Raw genomic sequence first — 22,900 nt, forward strand, 5'->3', positions numbered from 1 at the left:
AGAATTTTGGTATACGAATGCATTTGTTTAGAGAATTTAAATCCAGTGTTGAGTAGTTTCCACAGTTTGGTTTTGGAACAGCAAAAAGCAAGGAGGAGACTGAGAATAGAAACTTTATTTTGTACCCTTTTGAAATGACAGATTGGTCCCAGAGGTCCAGGAAGTCTCAGATCAAGACTGCCACCAACAGATGTCCCCCACTTTGTGGCGTAGGGACACTCCCTCGTTGTTAGGAGGGTTTCTGAGTTAGTGGATTTGTTAAGTTTTGGTTTTGAGATTGATGCCTGGGGATAGTAAAATACCCCTTTTACTTAGTAGAGGTAGGAGTAGGAGACTTAGCCCTTGTACACACGGTCGGACATTCCGATGGACAATGTCCGATCGGACCGTGTTGTCAGATAATCCGACAGTGTGTGGGCTCCATTGGACTGTTTCCATCGGAATATCCGACGGACCAAGTTTTCCAGCTGGGCTATAAAATTTTCCGACAACATGATCCGATCGGACTTTGTCCGATTGTGTGTGGAGAATTCCGATCGGACAAAGTGCCACACATGCTCAGATCAAATTCCTACACCAAAGCTATTGGCTACTAGCCTGAACGTAGTCCCGTCCTAACGAAATAAGGTCATCACGTTAAGTACGATCGGATTTTCTGACAACTTTGTCCGACTTTGTGTATGCAACAGTTTTGGACAAAATCTGACGGATTTGGTTGTCAGAATGTCCGACCGTGTGTACAAGGGCTTAGACTTTTTCTCGTGGAGTACAAGTATCTTTCCTCCAGTGATTTCCTTGAGAAATTTATGAAGGTATTCTACAAATAAAACTTTATCAAAATGTGTGTGTGTAGGAGAATCTCTTTTTACAAGCAAGTTTAGAAGACCAAGTTTTTAGTCACCAAACCTTCACATATGTACAGAATTGAGGAACATTCTAGAAGCTTGCCAACTTGCGTTCTCTAGAGCAGCCTTTCTCAATCTTTTTAACATGGATGAATCCTTGAAATAATTTTATGACTTCAGGGAATCCTTGCTAATAATTACATTTGCAGCTCACAGTACATTAGTGTGATGGTCAGCAGAAAGAATGCTCCTTACATTTGTGGCCATTAGGAAGAATCCCCTCCTTAGATGAAATGTTCATTGGTGTCGGTAATTCTTCATCTGAGAGGCAGAAATTGCTCATTGCTCAAGGAACCCCTAGCAGCATCAGGAGGAACCGTAGTTTAGAGACCCTGCTCTAGAACATCAACGCAAAACAACAAGGCTGAGAGCATCCACTGAAATTGTTCTAAGAAATCGGGGTCTTTTGAAGACAGGTTCCTGGTCCCTGTTCATTTGTCTTGTCCAATAGTTGTCCAATTACTGGATTGCAATTGCTGGACCTGCAAGGGTAAAGGGGAGGTCTTTAGGGGGCTTCCAAACAGCTATCTACAGAATCTTTAAACAAGTAAACATCCCTAATTGGAACTGCAATGCCGCGTACACACGACCGGACTTGGGTCCGACAGACTTTCAACGGAGTTCTGACGGAGTTCTGACAGAGTTCTGACGGACTTTTCGAATGAACGGACTTGGCCACACACAATCACACCAAAGTACGAAGGATTTGAACGTGATGACGTACGACTGGACTAGAATAAGGAAGTTCATAGCCAGTAGCCAATAGCTGCCCTCGCGTCAGTTTTTGTCTGTCAGACTAGCATACACACGAGCGGATTTCTCGGTAGGAACTGGGTCCGGCGAAGTTCTGGCAGAAAAATTTGAAGCATGTTCCATTTCTAAAGTCTGGCAGACTTTTGCAAATCAAAAGTCCGCTGCAGCCCACACACGATCGAATGGTCTGCCGGAATTGTTCCGTCTGACTTTTGATGTTGAAAAGTCTGGTCGTGTGTACGCGGCATAAGGTGTTAATATTGAGAACTGAAATGTAAGATCCACTACAGGAATACCTCAGTTCTTAAAAACCCATTTCCATAGGATAAAAAGCAAAACATTTTGGGGGAACGAAAACCCTTTCAGGGTTGACCCAGTCCTCATAAAATGCACAACCTTTGCGTGTATGGGGAAAAGTTTTGTTGTTTTTTTTTTATTTATTTATTTATTTTACTTGGCCTGTCTTTCAGTGCCGATAGGGGCTTGTTTTGGTTGTGGCAGGAGACCTACTTACAATAAAACATTATTAAATTGGGCCACAGACAGGCTTGCTGATGACATCAACATTGAGTCCCGAGCTGGCAGAGACCACTGTGGCCTTTTTAATAATGTCCTTTTGCATTACATAATGGAACATCTTCCTAAATGCTTCTAGCTCCCTCAAATGCCAGGGTCCATAGTTGGTAAACAAGAGGCCAGCATTCAGTCCCCTATGAAAGCCTCTGCCCCGGGTGAGTCTATCACACTGTTTACCAGTCCCATTACATAAGTAACATTTGCCGTGTATATTTGCTCCAAAGTGAAGTGCAATCTGCTTTTCTCTGTTATAACAATTTTAGGCTGAGAAAGTTTAGAAGAGGTGATTGCAGTGTTTTCATGTAATTACTGAAGTGTAAGCTAACCATATGCGAGAATGTTACAGTATGCAGTTTCATGTTACCTTTCATCATTAGATCAGGAAATAATACCAATTGCGGTTTTCCTCTTTTTATGAAAGTACGTTTAATATTTTATCCAGGAAATATTTTTACCTTTTCTCTTTCTTGCAGGAATGTTCTATGAAGGTTCAGGACGGGAAGTTCAAGCTGCAGGACCTGATGGTGATCCCAATGCAGAGAGTACTTAAGTATCACCTCCTGCTCAAGGTGTGTTTCATCTGACACCGAAGCCCCATAATAAAGGGGTTCTATTGTATTTCTCTCTCTCTGCCAGTTTTCTCATATTAACCAGTCAGATTCTGCCCGTTGTATCTTCTGTAGCTTTGTATTGTACATTTGAGGTAGACCTTGTAGGTGGTAAGTAGGTCAGTGACAGCTCAAATCATATTGGATCATTAGAGTGGGCTCCTTCAACCATTTAACGGTTGTGGAGGTGGTCGAGGAACACCAGGTGTGGATAGAAAGTCTTGGAAACACCAGACCGTTAAAGAACAGTGAACATTTTTTAAATGTATGACGTAAAGCAGGGATATGCAATTAGTGGACCTCCAGCTGTTGCAAAACTACAAGTCCCATCATGCCTCTGCCTCCGGGTGTCATGCTTGTGGCTCTGAGTCTTGCTATGCCTCATGGGAATTGTAGTTCTGCAACAGCTGGAGGTCCGCTAATTGCATATCCCTGACATAAACCCTAACCATGTTTCAGCTACTGTAAGATGGGCACATACAAATTACTAAAGGGAAATCTCTCAATTGTGGGAGATGAAGAGACACAAACTATTGCAGAAAAAGTTCACCATAGTGGGAGGGGGTAGGAAGAAATACTACTGTAGGGAAATGACCTGTGATAAAGCTACTGATTCTCTTTTCATCTATACACAGGAACTTCTCAGTCACACATCAGAGTGTCCAGAAAGACAAACGCTGAGAGAGGCTCTAGAAGCTATGCAGGTAAAATACATTGTCAGAATTATCTGTTGATGGAATCACAGGTACCCCTTTGCAGAAAGACTCAGATTCACAATGTCGGCTAATCCGGTGATTGTTTTGGAGTTCGTGATGCTGGGGAGGATTTAACAATTCCCCAAACCCCACACCCCCCCTCCAAACCAGTACAAATAATATTTTAGGCCAGTGGCCCTGAGTGGAGATACTCCTCCTATTCTGATCTCAACCAACAGCAGGTTCACCAGTCAGTAAAATAGCTGTCTGCTCTCTGTTCAGACCTGGATTTGAGCCCCTGGCAGAGGAATGTCTCCCATTATCGACTCCAAATATAAAGGTCTGCAAATGAAAATATTGAAAACCTGGGAAATGTGTTCGTGTGTTACCGGAAAGTATTATTTGTGATGATGCCATGGTATTTTATTTAGGCAAATTCGTATAATTTTTATAGAGCAACAGTCTGATTATGAGGAATACAGATGAGCATTTTATCATTCGGGTTTTATTTTTCATCTTTATACGTTTTTTCTTTTTTTTTTTTTTATGTAGGATCTAGCCATGTACATTAATGAAGTAAAAAGGGACAAAGAGACCCTGAAGAAGATCAGCGAGTTTCAAAATTCCATAGAAAACCTGGTAAGTCTATTGGGCTCTGGGCACACAGACCTCAGAATAATGGGGATGTTGGTGTTCTCCCTAATGCCTTGAAAGAATGTACTCCACCCAATATCTAATGGCCATGTTTGTTGGTACCATCGCATTGATTTTTGTGGCTTTCCTGGTGTCTCCCCAATTCTGTCTCACAACGAGCTGTGATTCTGGAGGAAGTCACATGTGACAAATGTGACTTTCTTTGCATCATCTTGTGGGTGTATGAGTATTGGTTAATATAATCTGGACTATTATGGCTCTTTTTCTACTGGTATCATAAGGGCGCACTTGCTGCCATTTTGACACCTTCCAAACCCCCACCTGCCACCTCCAAACAGTATAAGTTGGATGATCAAAACATGCATCTGCATCCATTGAGCTTCTTGTGGTTTTGCAGTGACCAGAATGTTCTATTCTGCTATAGACATTGTCTCATGAATTGTACTCTGTAAAACAGATATGTCAAATCTGGCAGTTTAGCCCCAGATTCAAAAGTAATATTGTTATCTGTGGTCACTGAATGTGTTTTGTGTCCGATCTGATTTGGGTTATTTTTTTTATTTAATGTCCAACAGCAAGTAAAACTGGAAGAGTTTGGAAGACCAAAGATAGATGGAGAATTGAAGGTCCGATCAATGGTCAACCAGGCGAAGCAGGACAGGTGAGGCCAGCTGGTTGTGAAGATGTGGAGGTCCAGATAAGAGGAGAAGGTGCAGGGATCTGCAATTAGTGGACCTCCAGCTGTTGCAAAACTACAAGTCCCATCATGCCTCTGCCTCTGGGTGTCATGCTTGTGGCTGTTAGTCTTGCTATGCTTCATGGGACTTGTAGTTCTGCAACAGCTGGAGGTCCGCTAATTGCATCTCCCTGCTCTAGCAGTTTCTTGCTTTTCCTTTTGTGAGCACGAGTCTGCTTTTATGTGAATGGTATTGTGGCAATCTATATGCTTTCTTGCAGTAGTGAGGTGTGCAAGGTAAGAAGACTTACTTACAAGAGACCAACAGCTCAAAATGGACATCACCAGTATATTGAGTAGGCTGTTGCTGGCTGTGGACAGAGCCTGCAGAAATGCAGTGTTTGAACAAAGTTGTTACCCTCCCTGCTTAATAAAAAGCGCAACAGCTAAAAAAAACGCTGAAAGACTCATTCTACAGCTACAGCCATCTACAGCTAACGCTACTGGTGTTTATAATGTCCAGTGTGCATGAGGCCTTACTGTTCATGAACTGCTGTCTGTCATTTGCCACTCTCTCTCCCCATCAGGTATTTGTTCCTGTTTGATAAAGTTGTCATTGTGTGCAAGCGAAAAGGGTACAGCTATGAGTTGAAGGAAATCATTGAACTGCTGTCCCATAAAATGACAGATGACCCCATGAACAACAAAGACATCAAGAAGGTAAATACGGGGAGGGGGTTGTATTAATTCTACATCATCACATTCTCAGATGAGAGGTTTAGGCTAGATGCACACATGTCCGGTGCATATTTCCCCTCCGTTTTCACTGCAACTATCTGAAGCAGCTGTTCAGCTGCGATTTCCAGATATGGTTCAGATGCAAATTCTTGGAGCCGGCGGCCACCGGCGTGTCTTAGCCCTTGTACACACGGTCGGACAGTCCGACGGAAAATGTCCGATCGGACCGCGTTGTCGGATAATCCGACTGTGTGTGGGCTCCATCGGACTGTTTCCATCGGAATATCCGACCGACAAAGTTTTAGAGCTGGGCTGTAAAACTTTCCGACAACATGATCTGATCGGACTTTGTCCGATTGTGTGTAGAGAATTCCGATTGGACAAAGTGCCACGCATGCTCAGATCAAATTCCTAGACCAAAGCTATTGGCTACTAGCCTGAACGTAGTCCCGTCGTAACGAAATAACGTCATCACGTTCCGTACGATCGGATTTTCCAACAACTTTGTCCGACCATGTGTATACAACACAAGTTTCGGACAAAATCCGATGGATTTTGTTGTCGGAATGTCCGTCCGTGTGTATAAGGGCTTAGAATAGCTGGTTTAGGAGTGGGCTGTCAAGCCAGCTGCTGCGTCCAACCAATGTTTCATCAGCTGTCAGCGGGTTTCGCCCCTCAGCAATGAAAAATTAAGAAAAAATCCCCAATCCCAAAGGGCTCTTGTATGTATTTTAAGGGGAACCCCACGACACAATTTTTAAAAAAATGTCATGGGGGTCCCCCTAAATTCCATACCAGGCCCTTATCAGAGCATGCAGCCCCGGCAGGACAGGATGGGGGGGGGGGGGAGTGAGCAAGGTGGAAGTGTTGGTGCACGTCTGGGGACACAGATTACATTGTAGTGCCTAATAGTTTACTGTAAGTGCCCCTTCACACTATGTGCAGTGACCTACATTTTTCTGCACAAGAACAACCCAGGTCACCAATAGGGCACATAGAAATGAAGTCAGTAGCTCCTTATCATAAAACAGTATAATTCTTTTTAAAAAAACTAACATTTCATGCCTATACTTATGATTGTACACAATGTTTAAAGTTTCTTTCTTTCTGGTCTCTTTATGCATTCACAAGTCACATGGCAAGATGGTAAGGTGGCGTCATTGCTTTCTCTGGAATGAACATCAAATACTGTTCTATAGTTATTAGCACAGGATCCTGATCCATGTCAGCTCAGAGTGCGTCAGTCTAATTGGAAAATCGAATTTCCAAGATTGAACAATCCCGAAGCTTTCTAGAGAGACGCAATTTTATATATAATATTCACAGTTCTTATAAAGGACCTAACATGTATTTATTTCCTCTCACAGAAATCAAACTACTCCCTCTGACAATGCCTGCATATGTTTTTTTCCTCGGGATGGTGCCATCTTTGTTCAGGCATCATCCTTGGTCACAACCCATTTCTTTGAGATGCCAGCTTAGAGATGGCACAATTATGTAAATTCTGGCACCCGCTACACTTCTTGGTTAAGTTTACAAATGTCTGACATGGATCAGCCCGTCTCCTATTTTTCTTGTTGCAAAGTTATAATGTAGAGTCTGTGGGGTTATTGGGTAGCGGGGATTGAGGAAATGCTTCCTGTGTGCAGCACACGGCTGACCTCATCCTAGCCTAGATAAAGTCACTGAAGTGGTGCTTGGGGGCTGCTTTATATTGATGGAAGGTGAAACATTGTTGAAAAATGATACTGTTGCTGTTTTATAAATGTAAATACATTCCTGAAATGTCACAATAAAGTTGCTGAGGGGGTCTGCTTTAAAAATAAAAATAGAATCAAAGTGAAGGATAATGGCCCATACACATGATCCGAAAATCGGACGACAGATCGGCCAATTTTTTCCGCTTAACCCTTTCATGACTAAGCCTATTTTTGACATTTGGTGTTTACAAGTTAAAATCTTAAAATATTTTTTTGCTAGAAAATGACTTAGAACCCCCAAACATTATTTATATATATATATATATATATATATATATATATATATATATATATATATATATATATATATATATATATATATATATATATTTTAGCAGAGACTCTAGAGAATAAAACGGCGATTGTTGCAATATTTTATGTCACACGGTATTTGCGCAGCGGTGTTTTAAACGCCACTTTTTGGGAAAAGGGACACTTTCATGAATTTTAAAAAAACGAAACAGTAAAATTAGCCCAATTTTTTTTTGCATAATGTGAAAGATAATGTTACGCCGAGTAAATAGATACCAAACATGTCACACTTTATAATTGCACGCACTTGTGGAATGACAACAAACTACGCTACCTAAAAATCTCAATAGGTGACGCTTTAAAATTTTCTACCGGTTACCAGGTTAGAGTTACAGAGGAGGTCTAGTGCTAGAATTATTGCTCTCGCTCTGACGATCGCGGCGATACCTCACATGTGTGATTTGAACACAGTTTTTACATATGCGGGCGCGACTTCCGTATGCGTTTTCTTTGCTGCTCGCGCCGATGGGGGGGGGGGGGCACTTTACAAAAAAAAATTCTTATTTATTTTAAAATTAATACTTTTTTTTTTTGATCACTTTTATTGCTGTCACAAGGAATGTAAACCTCCCTTGTGACAGTAATAGGTGGTGACAGGTACTCTTTATGGAGGGATCGATCCCTCCTTTACACTTCAAAGTATTCAGATCGCCGTTTTCAGCGATTCTGAATAGTGTATATATATTTTATAGTAGTGTCACGACGTCACTTCCGTGTTTACCATTAGGAGACTGGAATGAAGCCACTTACGGCTTCATTCCAGTCCCTCCCTAGCCGCTGGAAGCGATGGATTGTTCATCGGTGCTCCCGATTGAACGGGAGCCCCGGTAAGAGCGGCGGGAGGCGAATCGGTTGTTATGGCTGGAAAGCCAACCGCCCGCTCTGAAAAACGGTACCGGGATGATGCCTGCAGGTGCGGGCATCATCCCGGTATAACCCCCGGAAGCCGAGTATGCACATTTGCGTACGCTTGGCGACAAGGGGTTTTAATAGTCGCAAGTAGAAATTTAATGGCTTACTAAAGTCAGAAAAATTCTCATAAGACAGGGAAAAAAAAAATCGGAAGTGATGTCATGTGTTGTAATGTATTTGCGTTGTATTTTCGGACGACAACTGTACTGACTAAATGAAAATTGTACAATCTGGTATGGTACAAGGAAAATTTTTGTGCTTGTCCGATCAAATAATATTGGATGAATTGTTGTGATCGGCTCTCGAAAGCTCTGTGTTAACAATCCGATTATCGTACAATCGCGTCGAAATCAGCATTTTCCATCCAATTTTCAGATCGTTTGTATGGGCCATTAGTTATAGTGTGATTATGATTGCAGTAAATATCCCAGGATGTCTGAGCATCTTTGTTTCTCTCTCTGAGTGGACTGTGTTTTTTAGTCTGTTGGTGGAAGAGTTCAGATAGATGTAAGTCCATCTCTGCTCCCTCTCTCTGCAGTGGTCCTATGGCTTCTTCTTGGTACACCTACAAGGGAAGCAGGGCTTCCAGTTCTTCTGCAAGACAGATGACATGAAGAGGAAGTGGATGGAGCAGTTTGAAATGGCAATGTACAATCATTTTAATTTAAACTTCACTGTTTGTATATATTTTTTTGTTTTCCGCACCCCTCAGTCCCAGGCTGGTCATCTCTGTGCTTTTATATGTTCTCGACATCAGGAGATTGCACAGTACATCAGTGGGCTCTGCTTCCTACACTGCAGTTCTGCACAGAGAGAAGTACGCATTCATGCTTCTCATGCTTAGTTTATTGATAAGCTGGCCATACACTGTGAGACTTTGAGCCCCACAGGCTGAGCCGGCAAAATCTCGATTCCCCCATCTACCCTAAACAGCATGGATGGAGTAATCTCTCCTGTTGGGTATTGTATTCTCACAGTTGACACCAGAATAACTGAACAATGGCTGACTCTGGATGCAGCGGCTATTCTGTAGAAAATGTTCTGCCTGGTAGAATGATTGGACGGGAAGGTGCTTATAGGGCCACCCACAGTTTCAATTTTGGCCCGGTTCATCATGGAACCAATGAAAATCTGTTCCATGTATGGTCAGCTTAAAGTGGTTGTAAACCCATGGGTGAAAAAGAAAAAAAAAAAAAAAAACAACCTGCAAGGCATAGGCATAATAAGCTAGTATGCATAGCATACTAGCTCATTAAGAATAACTTACCTAAGAACGAAGCCTCCAAAGCGGTCCTCCGTCTTCATGTCCACCGCTGCCATGGATCCCGGAGTGACTTCCGGGTCTCGCTGCTCTGGCGCTGTGATTCGCTGGAGCAGCAATGACGTCACTCCCGCGCGTGTGCACGGGAGCCGACACTCACGGCATATCGCCGCGATCTGCAGCCTGCCCCAGTGCGCCTGCGCGCCGCTGTCTATGGCGCATGCGCCGTAGACAGCGGTGGCTGTCTTTTTGTAAATATCTCCTAAACCTTATAGGTTTAGGAGATATTTCTTGGACCAACAGGTAAGCCTTAATCTAGATACAAACAAACCCAAGGATAAACCGAGGAAAAAACCAAGCTTTACTTACCACCAGCCCACAGACCACCAATTAACCTGTCTAACAATATGCGTTAAAAACAGGGGTTTAGTCTGCACACATTTGCAAATGCATGCGTAAGCCACAGAGCCCCGCCAAGGCACCCCAGTATCTGTGGTACCTAACACTAACTTATGAGTGTCCCCACAGTGGAGGCACATGCATTCTGATGGATAGGTGAGAGCAGGTGGACTGAAGGGGAGCCACCTCTTCTTAAAGGTACAGGAGCACACTGAACACCCAGCACAATGGCAACACAGGTTAATCTAGGCTTACCTGTAAGTCAAAGTGGTTTGTAAGGGTTTACAACCACTTTAAGGCTTCATGTAAACTGCTGCTGGTAATACAGATGTTTAGGAGCAGTTGGGCATTTTTTCAGCTGCCCCTGAACTTTCCTCTGTTATCTTATCAGTACATTATTATTATTATTATTATTATTATACAGGATTTATATAGCGCGGACAGTTTACGCAGCGCTTTACAACATTAGGGTAGACAATACAATTCTAGACATGGGGACTCCGAGGGCCCTGCTCGTTAGAGCTTACCATCATGTACACAGGGTCATTTCTAGGTATTTGAGTTCCAAAGTATTTTTTTGGAAAACAAAAAAAATGCTTTCACAACGGATGTTTTAGAGGCAGTGGTAACTCGTGTTTAGCTGCGTTTTTCTTTACAGGGGTTTTTCATTTTTGGCTATTTGAAAAATAAATAAAAAAAATGCTTCTAAACACAAACGCGGCATGTAAACGCAGCAAAACGGACATTTTTGAACCATCGTTTTACGATCTGTCTAGTTAAATCGTTCAGGGGAAGTTGTAAAACATGCCGTGTACATTAAAGCGGTAGTAAAACCGCTATTTTTTTTTTTTTTTAACACCTGCAAAGCAAAAGGCATAATGAGCTAGTATGCACCACATACTAGCTCATTATGAAATACTTACCTTAGAACGAGGCCCCGAGATCTGGCCCGATCCACGCCAAGGGAGCTGACATGCTCCCTCTGCATTTCTTCCGGGTATCGCGGCTCCGGCGCTGTGAGTGGCCGGAGCCGCGATATCGTCACTCCCGCGCATGCGCGCGGGAGATTTCATTCCGGCCGGCCGGACACTGCCGGATTTTCAGGCCGAGAATCCCCTCGTGCGCATGCGCCGCTGCAGTCAGCGGCGCATACCAAGGGGAATATCTCCTAAACCGTAAAGGTGTAGGAGATATTTTTTTTACCTACAGGTAAGCCTTATTATAGGCTTTCCTGTAGGTAAAAGTTAAAAAAAAAGACTATACAACCACTTTAAGCCTTAGTCTAAGGTCTGCACTCTGTTGGTAAACATCCAGTGACGGCAGTGTTCTCTTCTGGGGTCTTAAGCCCCTTTCACACGGGGCGGATAGAATGGCGCTTTTAGCTGCGGATTTTATAGTTTTCTACTGCAGCTAAAAGCACACAATGCTTTCCTATGGCCCCGTTCACACACTGCGTTTAGCTGCGACTTAGTTACATGTGGTTTGGTGCGGATAGAAAAAATAGAATTGACTGCGTCCAGGAGCGATTTAGCGCAGCTATCGGCACATAACCGCAGGTAATCGCAGTGTACTATTTCACCTGCGGATAGCAGCGTGAGAAGAAAAAAAAGGATATAGATGGAAATAGATGGTTTGAAATGCAGAGGACCGAAATGCATCATGGGTAGATTCAAGGGACCCAAGAAAAAACAATAAATAAGAGTTGCTATGGGAATTACTACCGCAGCTATACGCAACCGCATGTAATCACACTATACAAATGCAGCTGATCGCAGTGCCTGGAGTCTTGAATTTCACAGAACAAATTGCATGCTTTTAACTGCGGCAGAACAGCCGTTCGCGTGAAAGGGGCCTTATATTGTTTGGTAAGGCAGTGTTGCTTTTCTGTTTTATGCAATTAAATCATCAAACTGTAAAAAAAGTTAGATAAGCCAACATTTTTTGTCAGAGAAACCTATTTCTTCTTAATATTAGTTGCCTGATGCTGTCACCATCCAGACTATGATAATATGAACTTGGATATTAAATCTTCTATTACACAAACATTTCTTAAAAGATAAGTTCACTTAAAAAAAAAAATTGTAGTCTGTAAAGCAGGTCACTGGTGCCATGCAGGTCTCCTGCAGACCCGTCTGTGTGCCTGTACATCCCATATGGGCAAGCAGATACTTCACAGGAAGAACCAATGAACTACCACAGCGCTCGCAGTGCCATGGTAGTTCATTGAGGACTACAAGCCAACATTTGCAAATCAGGCTGCAGCATGTAACATGTTCCCAAAGGTGAACTTATCCTTTAAAGTTTCAGGGTGGTTGGCCCTATAGCCATGGATAGTCAGATGCCAGGCTTTTATTCAGGACAGCCATTCAGATCTGCTGCAGCTAATTGGGTCCTGTCAGCAGAACTGTGATTGGTCTTCCTTATTTAAAGTGGACCATTTGAAAAGCAGCCATATAGTTAGTAAGGTTGAATAAAGACACCAGTCCATCCAGTTCAACCTGAGTGTCTACAATTGTCCCTATCCCTGTACATTGTACACTCACATTGGTCCCTACCCTCAAGGAGCCCACAATCCAAGGTCCCCATTCATATTCTAGGGCCAATTTTGGACAGAAGCCAATTAACCTACCTGCATGTCTTTGGAGTGTGGGAGGAAACCGGAGTACCTGGAGGAAACCCACGCAGGCACAGGGGGAACATGCAAACTCCAGGCAGGTAGTGTCATGGTTGGGATTTGAACCAGCGAACCTTCTTACTGCTAGGCGAGAGTGCTAACCACTACACCACTGTGCCGCCCAAGCATTAAATATCAATTCAGTGGGGCCTGGCCTTTACCCTGGTACCACAATGATGCCTCTTGTTTCTTATAATCTGTTCGTAAGAAATATAATAGGAAGACTTCCCTTTTCTGAGTGGCCATTTTTCTGTTTTGTTAGGTCAAACATCAAGCCAGAGAAAGCCAACGCCAACCACCACAACTTCCAGATGTTTACCTTTGATAAGACGACTAGCTGTAAAGCCTGTAAGATGTTTCTGAGGTGGGTGGTGCAGTCGCGTTTTGTAACCTGCTGCAATTAAGGAGGATTTACAGACTTGCTAATTTGTGATTCCTTCTTGCAGACTGAACAAATGTTTAAATTCAGGAAAATCATAAAAAAAAATTGCAATTTAAGAATTCTTTTGCAAAAAAGCAGCAACATTGCACAATGAACACCGAGGGATATCTGACAGTCTTTTTTGTTTCTCTGACAGGGGCACATTCTACCAGGGCTACTACTGCTCTAAGTGCGGGGTCGGTGTACACAAGGAATGCCTCGAAACAATCCATGCATGTAAAATGGGTGAGTCTCCATATATAGTAGGACAAGTCAAGCCATCTGAAAGGCTTTTAGCGGAAGGGGTTGCTGTGAAAACTGATTTATGAGAAAAGAAGCTACTCTAGTGGCTTTAAAGTGGAGGGCCACCCTAAAAAAAAAAAAAAAAAAAAAAAAAACATTAATATTCTTAAATAAAATAAAACATCTGCGAAAATTTTTTTTTTACTTTGCCAGAAATCCCTGTTGCTAGGCAGTCTTCCTAATCTGCCGTCTTCCTGCTCCTCGGTGATCTTCACCCTTCTCCCCTCCTCCTCCGCGTTGTGTTCTGGGAGCTGTGTGTTCCCTAACGCAGCGCGTCCCATTCACAAAGCGCAGCGCAAACTCGCGCATGCGCAGTAGGAAACGGGCAGTGAAGCCCCAAGGCTCCACTGCCTGTTTCCCTTAGTGAGGATGGCAGCGCTAAGACCCGAGAGCCATGTCGGCCTCAGCGGCCGACATCGCGGGCGACCCTGGAAAGGTAAGTCTCCTTATTAAAAGTCAGCAGCTACTTTTGTTTCAGCTGCTGACTTTTAAAAAAAAAAATTAAAAATTTACGCCTGAAACACCGCTTTAAATGAGAAAGAGAGCTCAAAGTGAGCTTGTCCAAAGGGCAGACAAAGAGGTGGGCTAATGGATGGAGCCAACAGAATTTTACATTTTAAAAAACATTTTAAAAGTATTACTTTGCAGTATGTTGTATTTAGTTCTGTATGTATCACTCATTTGTGGCTTTAGTCATGTAGCACTTCCCTTTTATGCCTTTCCTCTCGCTGGGGGCAGTGCGCCTTCTTTCTGGGAAAATACCATTTATTTCTGGGGTTATGTAATGAAAGCCACCCATGCAAGTAGCCAATGTCAGCCTGAAGAGTTCTGAGATGTGAAGACAAACGTTCTGAGAACTCTGCAATAATCCTTCTGTGTTCTCTCCCTTCTCAGGTCCCAGTGATGACATGGTAAGATATTCTGTAAGTCACTCCAGATCTATATAACGGCTCCCTAATCTATCATGACCTACTTGCATCTCATAGCTGATAAGGAATTACAAGGCCCCCGTGTGTCCCAGTGAATACTGGTACTTTTTATTTCTTCAGTAGCTTAAATTGTGTCCAAGCTTTTATCAGTCAATTTATCAAAAGCTGTGAGGTCTTGCGAACAATGAGAAGGCCCTATGCTGTTTCTGTCTGTACTCATTTTGGTGTGTTAAAGCGGGAGTCCGCCGGGACGCCGCGTTTTTTTTTTTTTTTTTTTTTTTTTTTTTTTTAAAGCCAGCAGCTACAAATACTGCAGCTGCTGACTTTTAAAATAGTGACACTTACCCGCCCAGCGCGCCCGCGATGTCGGCACCCGAAGCCGATCTCTCGATCGTCTCTCGGGTGCTGCCGCCGCCATCTTGGGTATGGGAATCAGGAAGTGGAGCCTTTCGGCTTCATTTCCCGGTTCCCTACTGCGCATGCGCGAGTCGCGCTGCGCAATAAGGATGGACCCGCTGCCTCTGGGATCTGTGTGTTTCCCAGCAGGCAGCGGGGGACTTTCGGAAAGGGGCGTAGATTCTGCGGAAAGGGGCGTGCCTTCTGCAGAATCTACGCCGGAAGTGGGTGCAGATACCTGTACTGTACAGGTACCTGCACCCCCCCTCCCCCCTGAAAGGTGCCAATTGTGGTGCAGGAGGGGGGAGGATTCCAATGAGCGGAAGGTCCACTTTAGGGTGGAGCTCCGCTTTAAGATTAACACCTTGAATGTAAAAGAAGGGTGCATAAGAAATCTTAATTTTGATCTGGCTGCACACCCCGGATAGAATTCTACAAAATGCACAATGGATTCCCCGTGGGGTTTTTAAGCAGCAATGAGAGACCATATTAGTTAAAAATAGTTTTTTTGATTTTTTTTATTAATCCAAAAAGCATTGTAGCCACAATGATTTTAAAATTCAAGCTCTGGTGTACATTATTGAAACAACTGGATAAATAGAGATACATACAGCATTTAGTACATAATTCATATGAAATGATTACAAAAATATAAAAATATTTTGAAGATTTTTTTGTAATCCTTTCATATGAATTATGTACTAAATGTTGTATGTATCTCTATTTATCCAATTGTTTCAATAATGTACACCAGAGCTTGAATTTTAAAATCATTGTGGCTACAATGCTTTTTGGATTAATAAAAAAAAAACTTATTTTTAACTAATATTGTCTCTCATTGCTGCTTAAAAACCCCACGGGGAATCCATTGTACATTAGACTTGTGCACAATGGAAAATTTCGTTTAGTTTCGGTTCGTTGTCATTCGTAAAATACATCATTTCGTTCTGTTATATTCGTTATGTTGCGTTAATACGTTTTCAGATAATTCGTTATTTTTCGTAGAGTCTCTAATTCATTAGTTCGTATTCGTTGAAATTCGCTATTTATGTATGTATATACATTCGTGATAATGATTCGTAGTTTGGAAAGTTGTTTGTTTATTGAATCTTTTTAAAACACACAATGACAACGTCTCTTCTCCTCGGCTCAAATACAATACAACCCCCTTCTCACTCAGTTCTCAGGAATGCACTTTGCCAGTAATCCAACCTCCGGCACAAAATTAATTAGCTGATTGAACTATAAGATTTACTTTGAGCTGACATTTTGTTTCATTAGATCTTTAAAGAATTGCCGAATCATGTCGAATTAATTTGAATTCATTCGTTATATTTCTTTCGTATTCGTTGTAATTCGTTGTTTTTTTATTCGGACATTCGGATGCATCCGAATGTCCGAAAGATGCAAAATTCGGCCGAATTTCGATTCGTTACGAAACGAATTGCACAAGCCTATTGTACATTTTGAAGATTAACACCTTTGCAAACCATTAAGCACCTTATGATATGCTGTGGGACATAAATCCGCTGTGAATTTCTGCCCTGTGTTAGATACACTGATTTTTTAGTTATTTTTTTGCTCCCTTTGTTGGCTACACCGTGGAGTTCTGTCAACTGTACAGGGATTCTGTTTCCTGAGTTGTTGCACTCGGGGCTCCCTGGTGTATCAACTTTTATCCTTCTAATTAGATGAATAATATCTCTGGATCAAGTTAACCAGACATTGTTGTATGTTGTCACATAGGCTCCGTCCATTCACTCTCCAAGTGCCTCTAATGCCTCAGGGGCAGATCAGGTGGGTAGATAGGAGCAGTTAAGGGAATCCAATCATAGCTTCCATTTTCGGATCTGACCAATCAATCTTGTTCTTGGTCTTATATGGGCATCTTGTGAGCAATTCTTCTTTCTATTGACTGTACACCTCTAATTATTATTCTTATTGGGGCTGGAAATCTTAATCTTCATGTTCATGCTGAATGAACTACAATGCCCAGTATGCTCAACCAGCAAGAAATTCACATGGGCAGTCCGACTTTAAAAGGGGATGTTGGTTTACAGTTTTTTCATCTCCACTTGTAAGATAAATTCCAGTTCTTTACCGTTTGTCTCTATTTAACTTGAGCCCTGGCACATTGTAGAATTTTAACTGCTTGCTTCACAAGCACTGCTGCTAAAAAAAATAAAAAATAAACAGCTCTTTAACACCAGGTTTTCAAACACTACATACAAGAACTGGAATTCTCAGAGTGGATAGATCCTCATACCTGCCGTTGGTAGACTCCTATCAAACAGTTGTTACACGCAACAAATTAGAATTGCATAGTTTGAGGCATTCTTTGCTCCTTTTTTCGTAATTTTCAACATTTAAATGAACTTCAGGACCACAGCTGGTGGAGCATCATGGGAAATGTAGCCGGACAGTGATTACCTGTCACTTTTTTTAATTACTTAATTTACAATTTCGCAATCGTATCATTGTAGATGCTGGCTGCTACACATATATTTTTTGATATTTCTTTGGTAGCACAATTATAACTATATTTGGTACTTTTGTTAATTAATACAGAATAGAAAAGTGGATTTGGTAAAATTTTGGGGCGGCTTACTTTGTAAATAGACAATTTTAACACCCTCATTTTGTTTCTCCTCATAGGATCCTCTAATCACAGTATCTGGTGAGTCTGCAGTTCTATTCATATTTTAAATATGTACTGATTAATTCTTGCTTTGCACTGTTTTTAAATGAAGCAATGCTAGCACTATTTAGAAAACCCACTTAGTTTACCTATAGAGTTTGTGAATGTCGGGCGTCATTGTCCCGTGTGTACTGCAGCCGGGCCAACTGAAGTCAATGGCTGAGAGCGCTGACTGGAGTGTTCTGGCGCGGGGTTCCGTCCCGCTGTCAGAACACAATAGAACAGTGGCTCCGACCTGAGCTGTCAGTTTAAAAAAAATAAAAAAGCAGTCTGTACTAGGCTTTAGGCTAGGTTCACATTGCAGCGATGCGGGAACGCTGCGAATCCGCTGCCGATTCCCGCATCGCATGCCTCCCGGCGGCAGTTCACACTGCCCTATGCGAACTGCTGGGAGTGTCAGTGAAAAGTTAATGACACCCCCAGATCAGTTCGCATATCGCAGTGCGATCTGCAAACTCGGACAGGAATCGGATCGCATGGTGTGAACACCCATGCGATCCGATTCTGCTGCGGACCAAAAAAAGGGTCCTGTGCGAGTTTGGGCCGGGTGCGATGCGAATTCAGCCATACTATCTGTATGGCTGAACTCGCATCGCACAGAGATCGGATGTGATTTGCACTGCAGTGCGGTGCGAATCACATCCAATTCTCGTCACCGCTGCAGTGTGAACCCAGCCTCAGTTAGGAAGCCGATGGGTTGCCAATGCACCTCAGTGCACAAAAACAATGCCCTGTACAATTTTGCACTATGATGAACTGTATCGGGGTGTTGGCATGGAAATTGGAATGATTTTTAATGCACTGCACATATGCATTGCATCATTGCAACATGCCGTGGCTTGAACAAGCCCTTAATCTGAATTTAATTATCCTGTTCCCCAATCTGACAGGGCATTTATTAGACCTCTGGTGGAACTACAGCCTCCTACCGGTACTTCTTTACAGCTTCTGCCTGTCTTGGGTCAATCCATTTACTGTTGTCTCTAGGGGATTAAGCATAGGTTTTGAAAACTTATTCCGCGTACACACAATCGGAATTCTCGTCGGAAAAAGCTCTGATGGTTTTCCCGACAGAATTCCGATGGAATTCGGCTCAAGATGTCTTGCCTACACACGGTCACATCAAATTCCGATCATTTATAACGCGGTGACGTACAACACGTACGACGGGACTAGAAAAAGGAAGTTCAATAGCCAGTAGCCAATAGCTTCCGTCTCGTAGTTGAATCTGAGCATGCGTGATTTTTGGCGTGTCGGAATTGCATACACACGATCGGAATTACCGATAGAAAGTTTTTCCGTCGGGAAAATTGAGAACATGCTATTAATTTTTGGCTGGCGGAAATTCGGACAGCTAAATTCCGATGGAGCGTACACACGGTCGCATTTTCCGATGAAAAGCTCTCATCGGTCTTTTTCTGGCCGGAATTCCGATCGTGTGTACGCGGCATTAGGGATGCGTGCAGAGAGGCCCTGATGGGTAGAGTTTCCTTTCCTAAAAAAAATTGCAAGATATTATGGGTTCCTAGGAATGCAGCAGGGACGAAAAAGTGCTTTTGACATTTGTCTCTGTAACTCAACTCTGCCATGGCTGGACTGACAGCATGGTAATTCAGTCAGTAAATATTGGTGGAAAAAAAGAAATCCAACTGTTTTGTATTTGTCCCTTGTCGGCTCTCTTACATCTATATGATATTTGTCTCTCTGCCCTTGTACATCTTTTATGGTACCTTTTGATGCCAGGACCCAAGATGGTAGCAATACAGAATTACTATGGAAACCCCGCTCCTCCGGGAAAGCCAGTGTTAACATTCCAGACTGGGGAGGTGATTGAGCTGCTGAGGGGTGACCCAGATTCCCCATGGTGGGAGGTAGGTGCGCAGCTACAACTTGGGAGAAAATCTGCCAGTATCCACCAAGTCTAAATGATGACCAATGGCTTTGTCTTCTCTTAACAGGGACGCTTGCTACTGACTAAAAAATCGGGTTATTTCCCCAGCTCTTCAGTTAAGCCCTGTCCTGTGGTAAGTGCCATATTACAGTGGCTTCATACACTTTGTGGTATTTTCTATATGTGCTAAGGTTCCCATATAGTTCTTCCTTCTAAATATTTATTTTATGTAATTAGTGGGTGTTTGGAATACACTTTATATAGGCAGGGCTTAATGACATTATCAGAATTATCCACGTGTTCTGCTCTTTGAGTCTGCTGTGAGCTGTACAATGTATACAGTTACATAATAATGGCCCATACACACAATCCGAATATTGTATGACCGATTGTACGAATTTTCGCTTAACCACTTCGCACCCAGGCCAATTCTGACATTTCTCTCCTACATGTAAAATTCATCCTTTTTTTGCTAGAAAATTACATAGAACCCCCAAACATTATATATGTTTTTTTTTTTTTTCAGCAAAGACCCTAGAGAATACTATGGCGGTTGTTGCAACTTTTTATCTCGCACGGTATTTGCGCAGCAATTTTTCGAGCGGGTTTTTTTCAGAAAAAAAAAACGTTTCATGCTTTAAAAAAAAAAACTCAGTTTTTTACAGCCCAATTTTTTTGCATAATGTGATAGACGAGCTCACAGGGACAGGGGTGCTTTAAATTTTTTTTTTTTTTTTTATTGTTAATTTTACTTTTATAATTTTAGTTTGACACTTAGGAATAAAAGTAATAATTTTTTTTTTTTTATTATTACAAGGAATGTAAACCTTGTAATAGAAATATGGCACGATCGGACCGATTTACAGTGAGATATGGGGTCAATAAGACCCCACATCTCACCTCTAGGCTGGGAAGCCTAAAATAAAAAAAGGATCCTTGCTACCTAGCCAAATTGGCGCCGTTATTTTGAATGCAGAGGCCGGGCGTGACGTCATAACATCGCGCCTGGCCTCCAAACGATCATAGTAACTCCGGGGACGATCTGGTCCGCCAGAAATCTCTATGGTATTATCCGGGGGCTGGTGGATCCTGTGACCGACTCACTTGATGGAAGCGGTGAGTCGGTAGAAGCACCGGAGGGAGGGGGGGGAAGTCCCCTGCCGCAAGAATGATCAAGCGGCAGGACAGCCGCTATGATCATTCTTATGGTGCAGGGAATCGCTGGCTGAAAATGCCGATATCTGAATGATGTCTGTGGCCTCAGGCATCATTCAGATATAGTGGCCTCAGGCATCATTCAGATATAGTGGCCTCAGGCATCATTCAGATATAGTGGCCTCAGGCATCATTCAGATATAGTGGCCTCAGGCATCATTCAGATATAGTGGCCTCAGGCATCATTCAGATATAACCACCGAAAGCCGAGGCCGTCCCTGGACGTCCTACGGGCGCAAAGTGGTTAATAGTCGCAAGTAGAAATTGAATACTAAAGTCACAAATTCTCATACGACAGAAAAAAAAAAAAATCGGAAGTGATGTCATGTGTTGTAACATATTTGTATTGTATTTTCAGATGACAACTGTACTGACTAAACAAAAATCGTACGATCTGGTATTGTGCGAGGAAAATTTTTCGTGCTTGTCCGGTCGAATAATATGAGATGAATTGTCATAATCGTGTCTCGAAAGCTCTGTACTAATGATCCGATTATCATACAAAATTTGTATTTCTCCTCTGTTTTTCGGATCGTGTGTACGGGCCTTTACTCTGGTTGCAAAAAGTCCATCCAGTTCAACCCACAGAGAGAAGTAAAATACACGCAGACGCGCACAGACGCAGACGCGCACAGACGCAGACGCGCACAGACACAGACAAAACCTCCCAATAGACAATCCTATACTGACAGATGATCCAGAGAAAGGTAGAAAAAGCAAACCAGGTATGATCAAATCTGCTCCAGTGGGGGGAAAAAAATCCTTGCTGATCCCCCAAGAGATAATCTGCTATTCCCTGGATAAACTTTACCAATAAGTATTAGTATTCAGTTATAGTTGGTGAATTTAGGAAAGAATCCAGGCATTTTTGGAACAAACTACTACTGTATGACTTGTTACAGTCAGGCTAGGGTGGTGCAAGCCGCCACACTTGTCCCATATACATTAGGCGTGTATAGAGCACCAAGATGGGCTCAAGTTTGGCAGGGGAGTCCAGGCACACAAGCAAGCAATCATTACAAGAAGGAAAGAAATGTATTTGAGGGGAAAAAGAAATATAAGCAGCAAAAAAATGTTACGTGAAGTTGACATTGGCTTCAAAAGTGTCTTGGCTGGAAGGCGCTCACATGACTATCCAAGAATTGTATTGTGAAACAATTTGTATTAAACAGACCTAAAATGTAGTGTTTGTGTTCTGTCACAGCCGATGATCCGCCCGGACTACAGTAAATATCCCTGGTAGGTACTGGACCCCCTCGCACTGCTCCCTGCAGAGGTCAGCCTTTGTGTCATTCTCATTGGATGGTAATTGTTTTAGGTTTGCAGGAAACGTAGAACGGCCGCAAGCGGACAATCTCCTGAAAGCCCATGTTAGTGGAACGTACCTTATCCGGGAGAGGACAGCAGAATCGGAGCGATTCGCCATCAGTATAAAGTAATTGTTTTCTCATTTTATATTTTACAAATGTGTGCACATGTCACATTAAAAGGGTTGCACAGACAATGTAAACCTTTAGGACAGAGATGTGTGTTTTAAGCCCCGTACACACGGGCCGAATGTCGGGAGACATCGGCTGATTAAAAAAAATTTAAAAAATGACCGACCCTAACGCCAACCCCTTTTCCAAAATGTTGTCTTTTTGCTTTGCGTTTTAAAAACAAAATGCGTTTGTATTGCCAGCCGCCCCCATTTGAGTCGGTTTGTTATTGTATGCATTTTTTTATTATCACTTGGCTAATAATACTTTTTAAGTTGGTGGTTCTTAAATCCTGTCCTCAGGACCCACTCACAGGCCAGATTTTAAGTATTACCTTGGGGAGATGCAGACCAGAATGCTGCAATCACTGAGCAGCAAATGCTATCACCTGTGATGTATTTCAGTTATCTTGCAAACCCGGTCTGTTAGTGAGTCCTGAGGACAGGAATTGAGAACTACTGTTCTAAGTACATCTCAAACATGCTGTAAAAGCCATAGGGGGATTTGTGATGCGTGTGCAGTGCATTTACATCAGGAATCTCAAACTGACGGCCCGCCAGCTGTTGCAAAACTACAAGTTCCATCATGCCTCTGCCTGTGGGAGTCATGCTTGTAACTGTCTAAGCCTTGCAATGCCTCATGGGAC

General features: G+C 42.6%; 1 protein-coding gene across 8 annotated transcripts in view; it reads left to right on the forward strand.

Annotated features, from left to right (window-relative positions):
* VAV2 (vav guanine nucleotide exchange factor 2) overlaps positions 1–22,900 on the forward strand; it is a 277,949-nt gene that overhangs the window by 233,078 nt on the left and 21,971 nt on the right. For 3 of the 8 annotated variants that reach the window (XR_013274298.1, XM_077479141.1, XM_077479147.1), the window contains exons 10-25: positions 2,708–2,803; positions 3,478–3,546; positions 4,090–4,176; positions 4,767–4,852; positions 5,455–5,587; positions 6,737–6,751; positions 9,128–9,237; positions 13,186–13,287; positions 13,502–13,590; positions 14,542–14,570; positions 16,719–16,769; positions 17,628–17,649; positions 19,414–19,541; positions 19,629–19,694; positions 21,981–22,015; positions 22,095–22,211. Coding sequence is in view for 7 of the 8 variants with exons in the window: in XM_077479141.1 (XP_077335267.1) it covers positions 2,708–2,803; positions 3,478–3,546; positions 4,090–4,176; positions 4,767–4,852; positions 5,455–5,587; positions 6,737–6,751; positions 9,128–9,237; positions 13,186–13,287; positions 13,502–13,590; positions 14,542–14,570; positions 16,719–16,769; positions 17,628–17,649; positions 19,414–19,541; positions 19,629–19,694; positions 21,981–22,015; positions 22,095–22,211 (1,235 nt within the window). In the remaining variant the exon portion in view is untranslated. The remainder of the gene's footprint in view (positions 1–2,707; positions 2,804–3,477; positions 3,547–4,089; positions 4,177–4,766; positions 4,853–5,454; positions 5,588–6,736; positions 6,752–9,127; positions 9,238–13,185; positions 13,288–13,501; positions 13,591–14,541; positions 14,571–16,718; positions 16,770–17,627; positions 17,650–19,413; positions 19,542–19,628; positions 19,695–21,980; positions 22,016–22,094; positions 22,212–22,900) is intronic. The other 5 variants (XM_077479142.1, XM_077479145.1, XM_077479146.1 and 2 more) reach the window with 5 other exon arrangements.

Source organism: Lithobates pipiens, unplaced genomic scaffold (genome assembly GCF_037356315.1).
Source record: "Lithobates pipiens isolate NorthernLeopardFrog02 unplaced genomic scaffold, aLitPip1_a1.2 Scaffold_14, whole genome shotgun sequence".
In the NCBI taxonomy this organism is placed as follows: domain Eukaryota; kingdom Metazoa; phylum Chordata; class Amphibia; order Anura; family Ranidae; genus Lithobates; species Lithobates pipiens.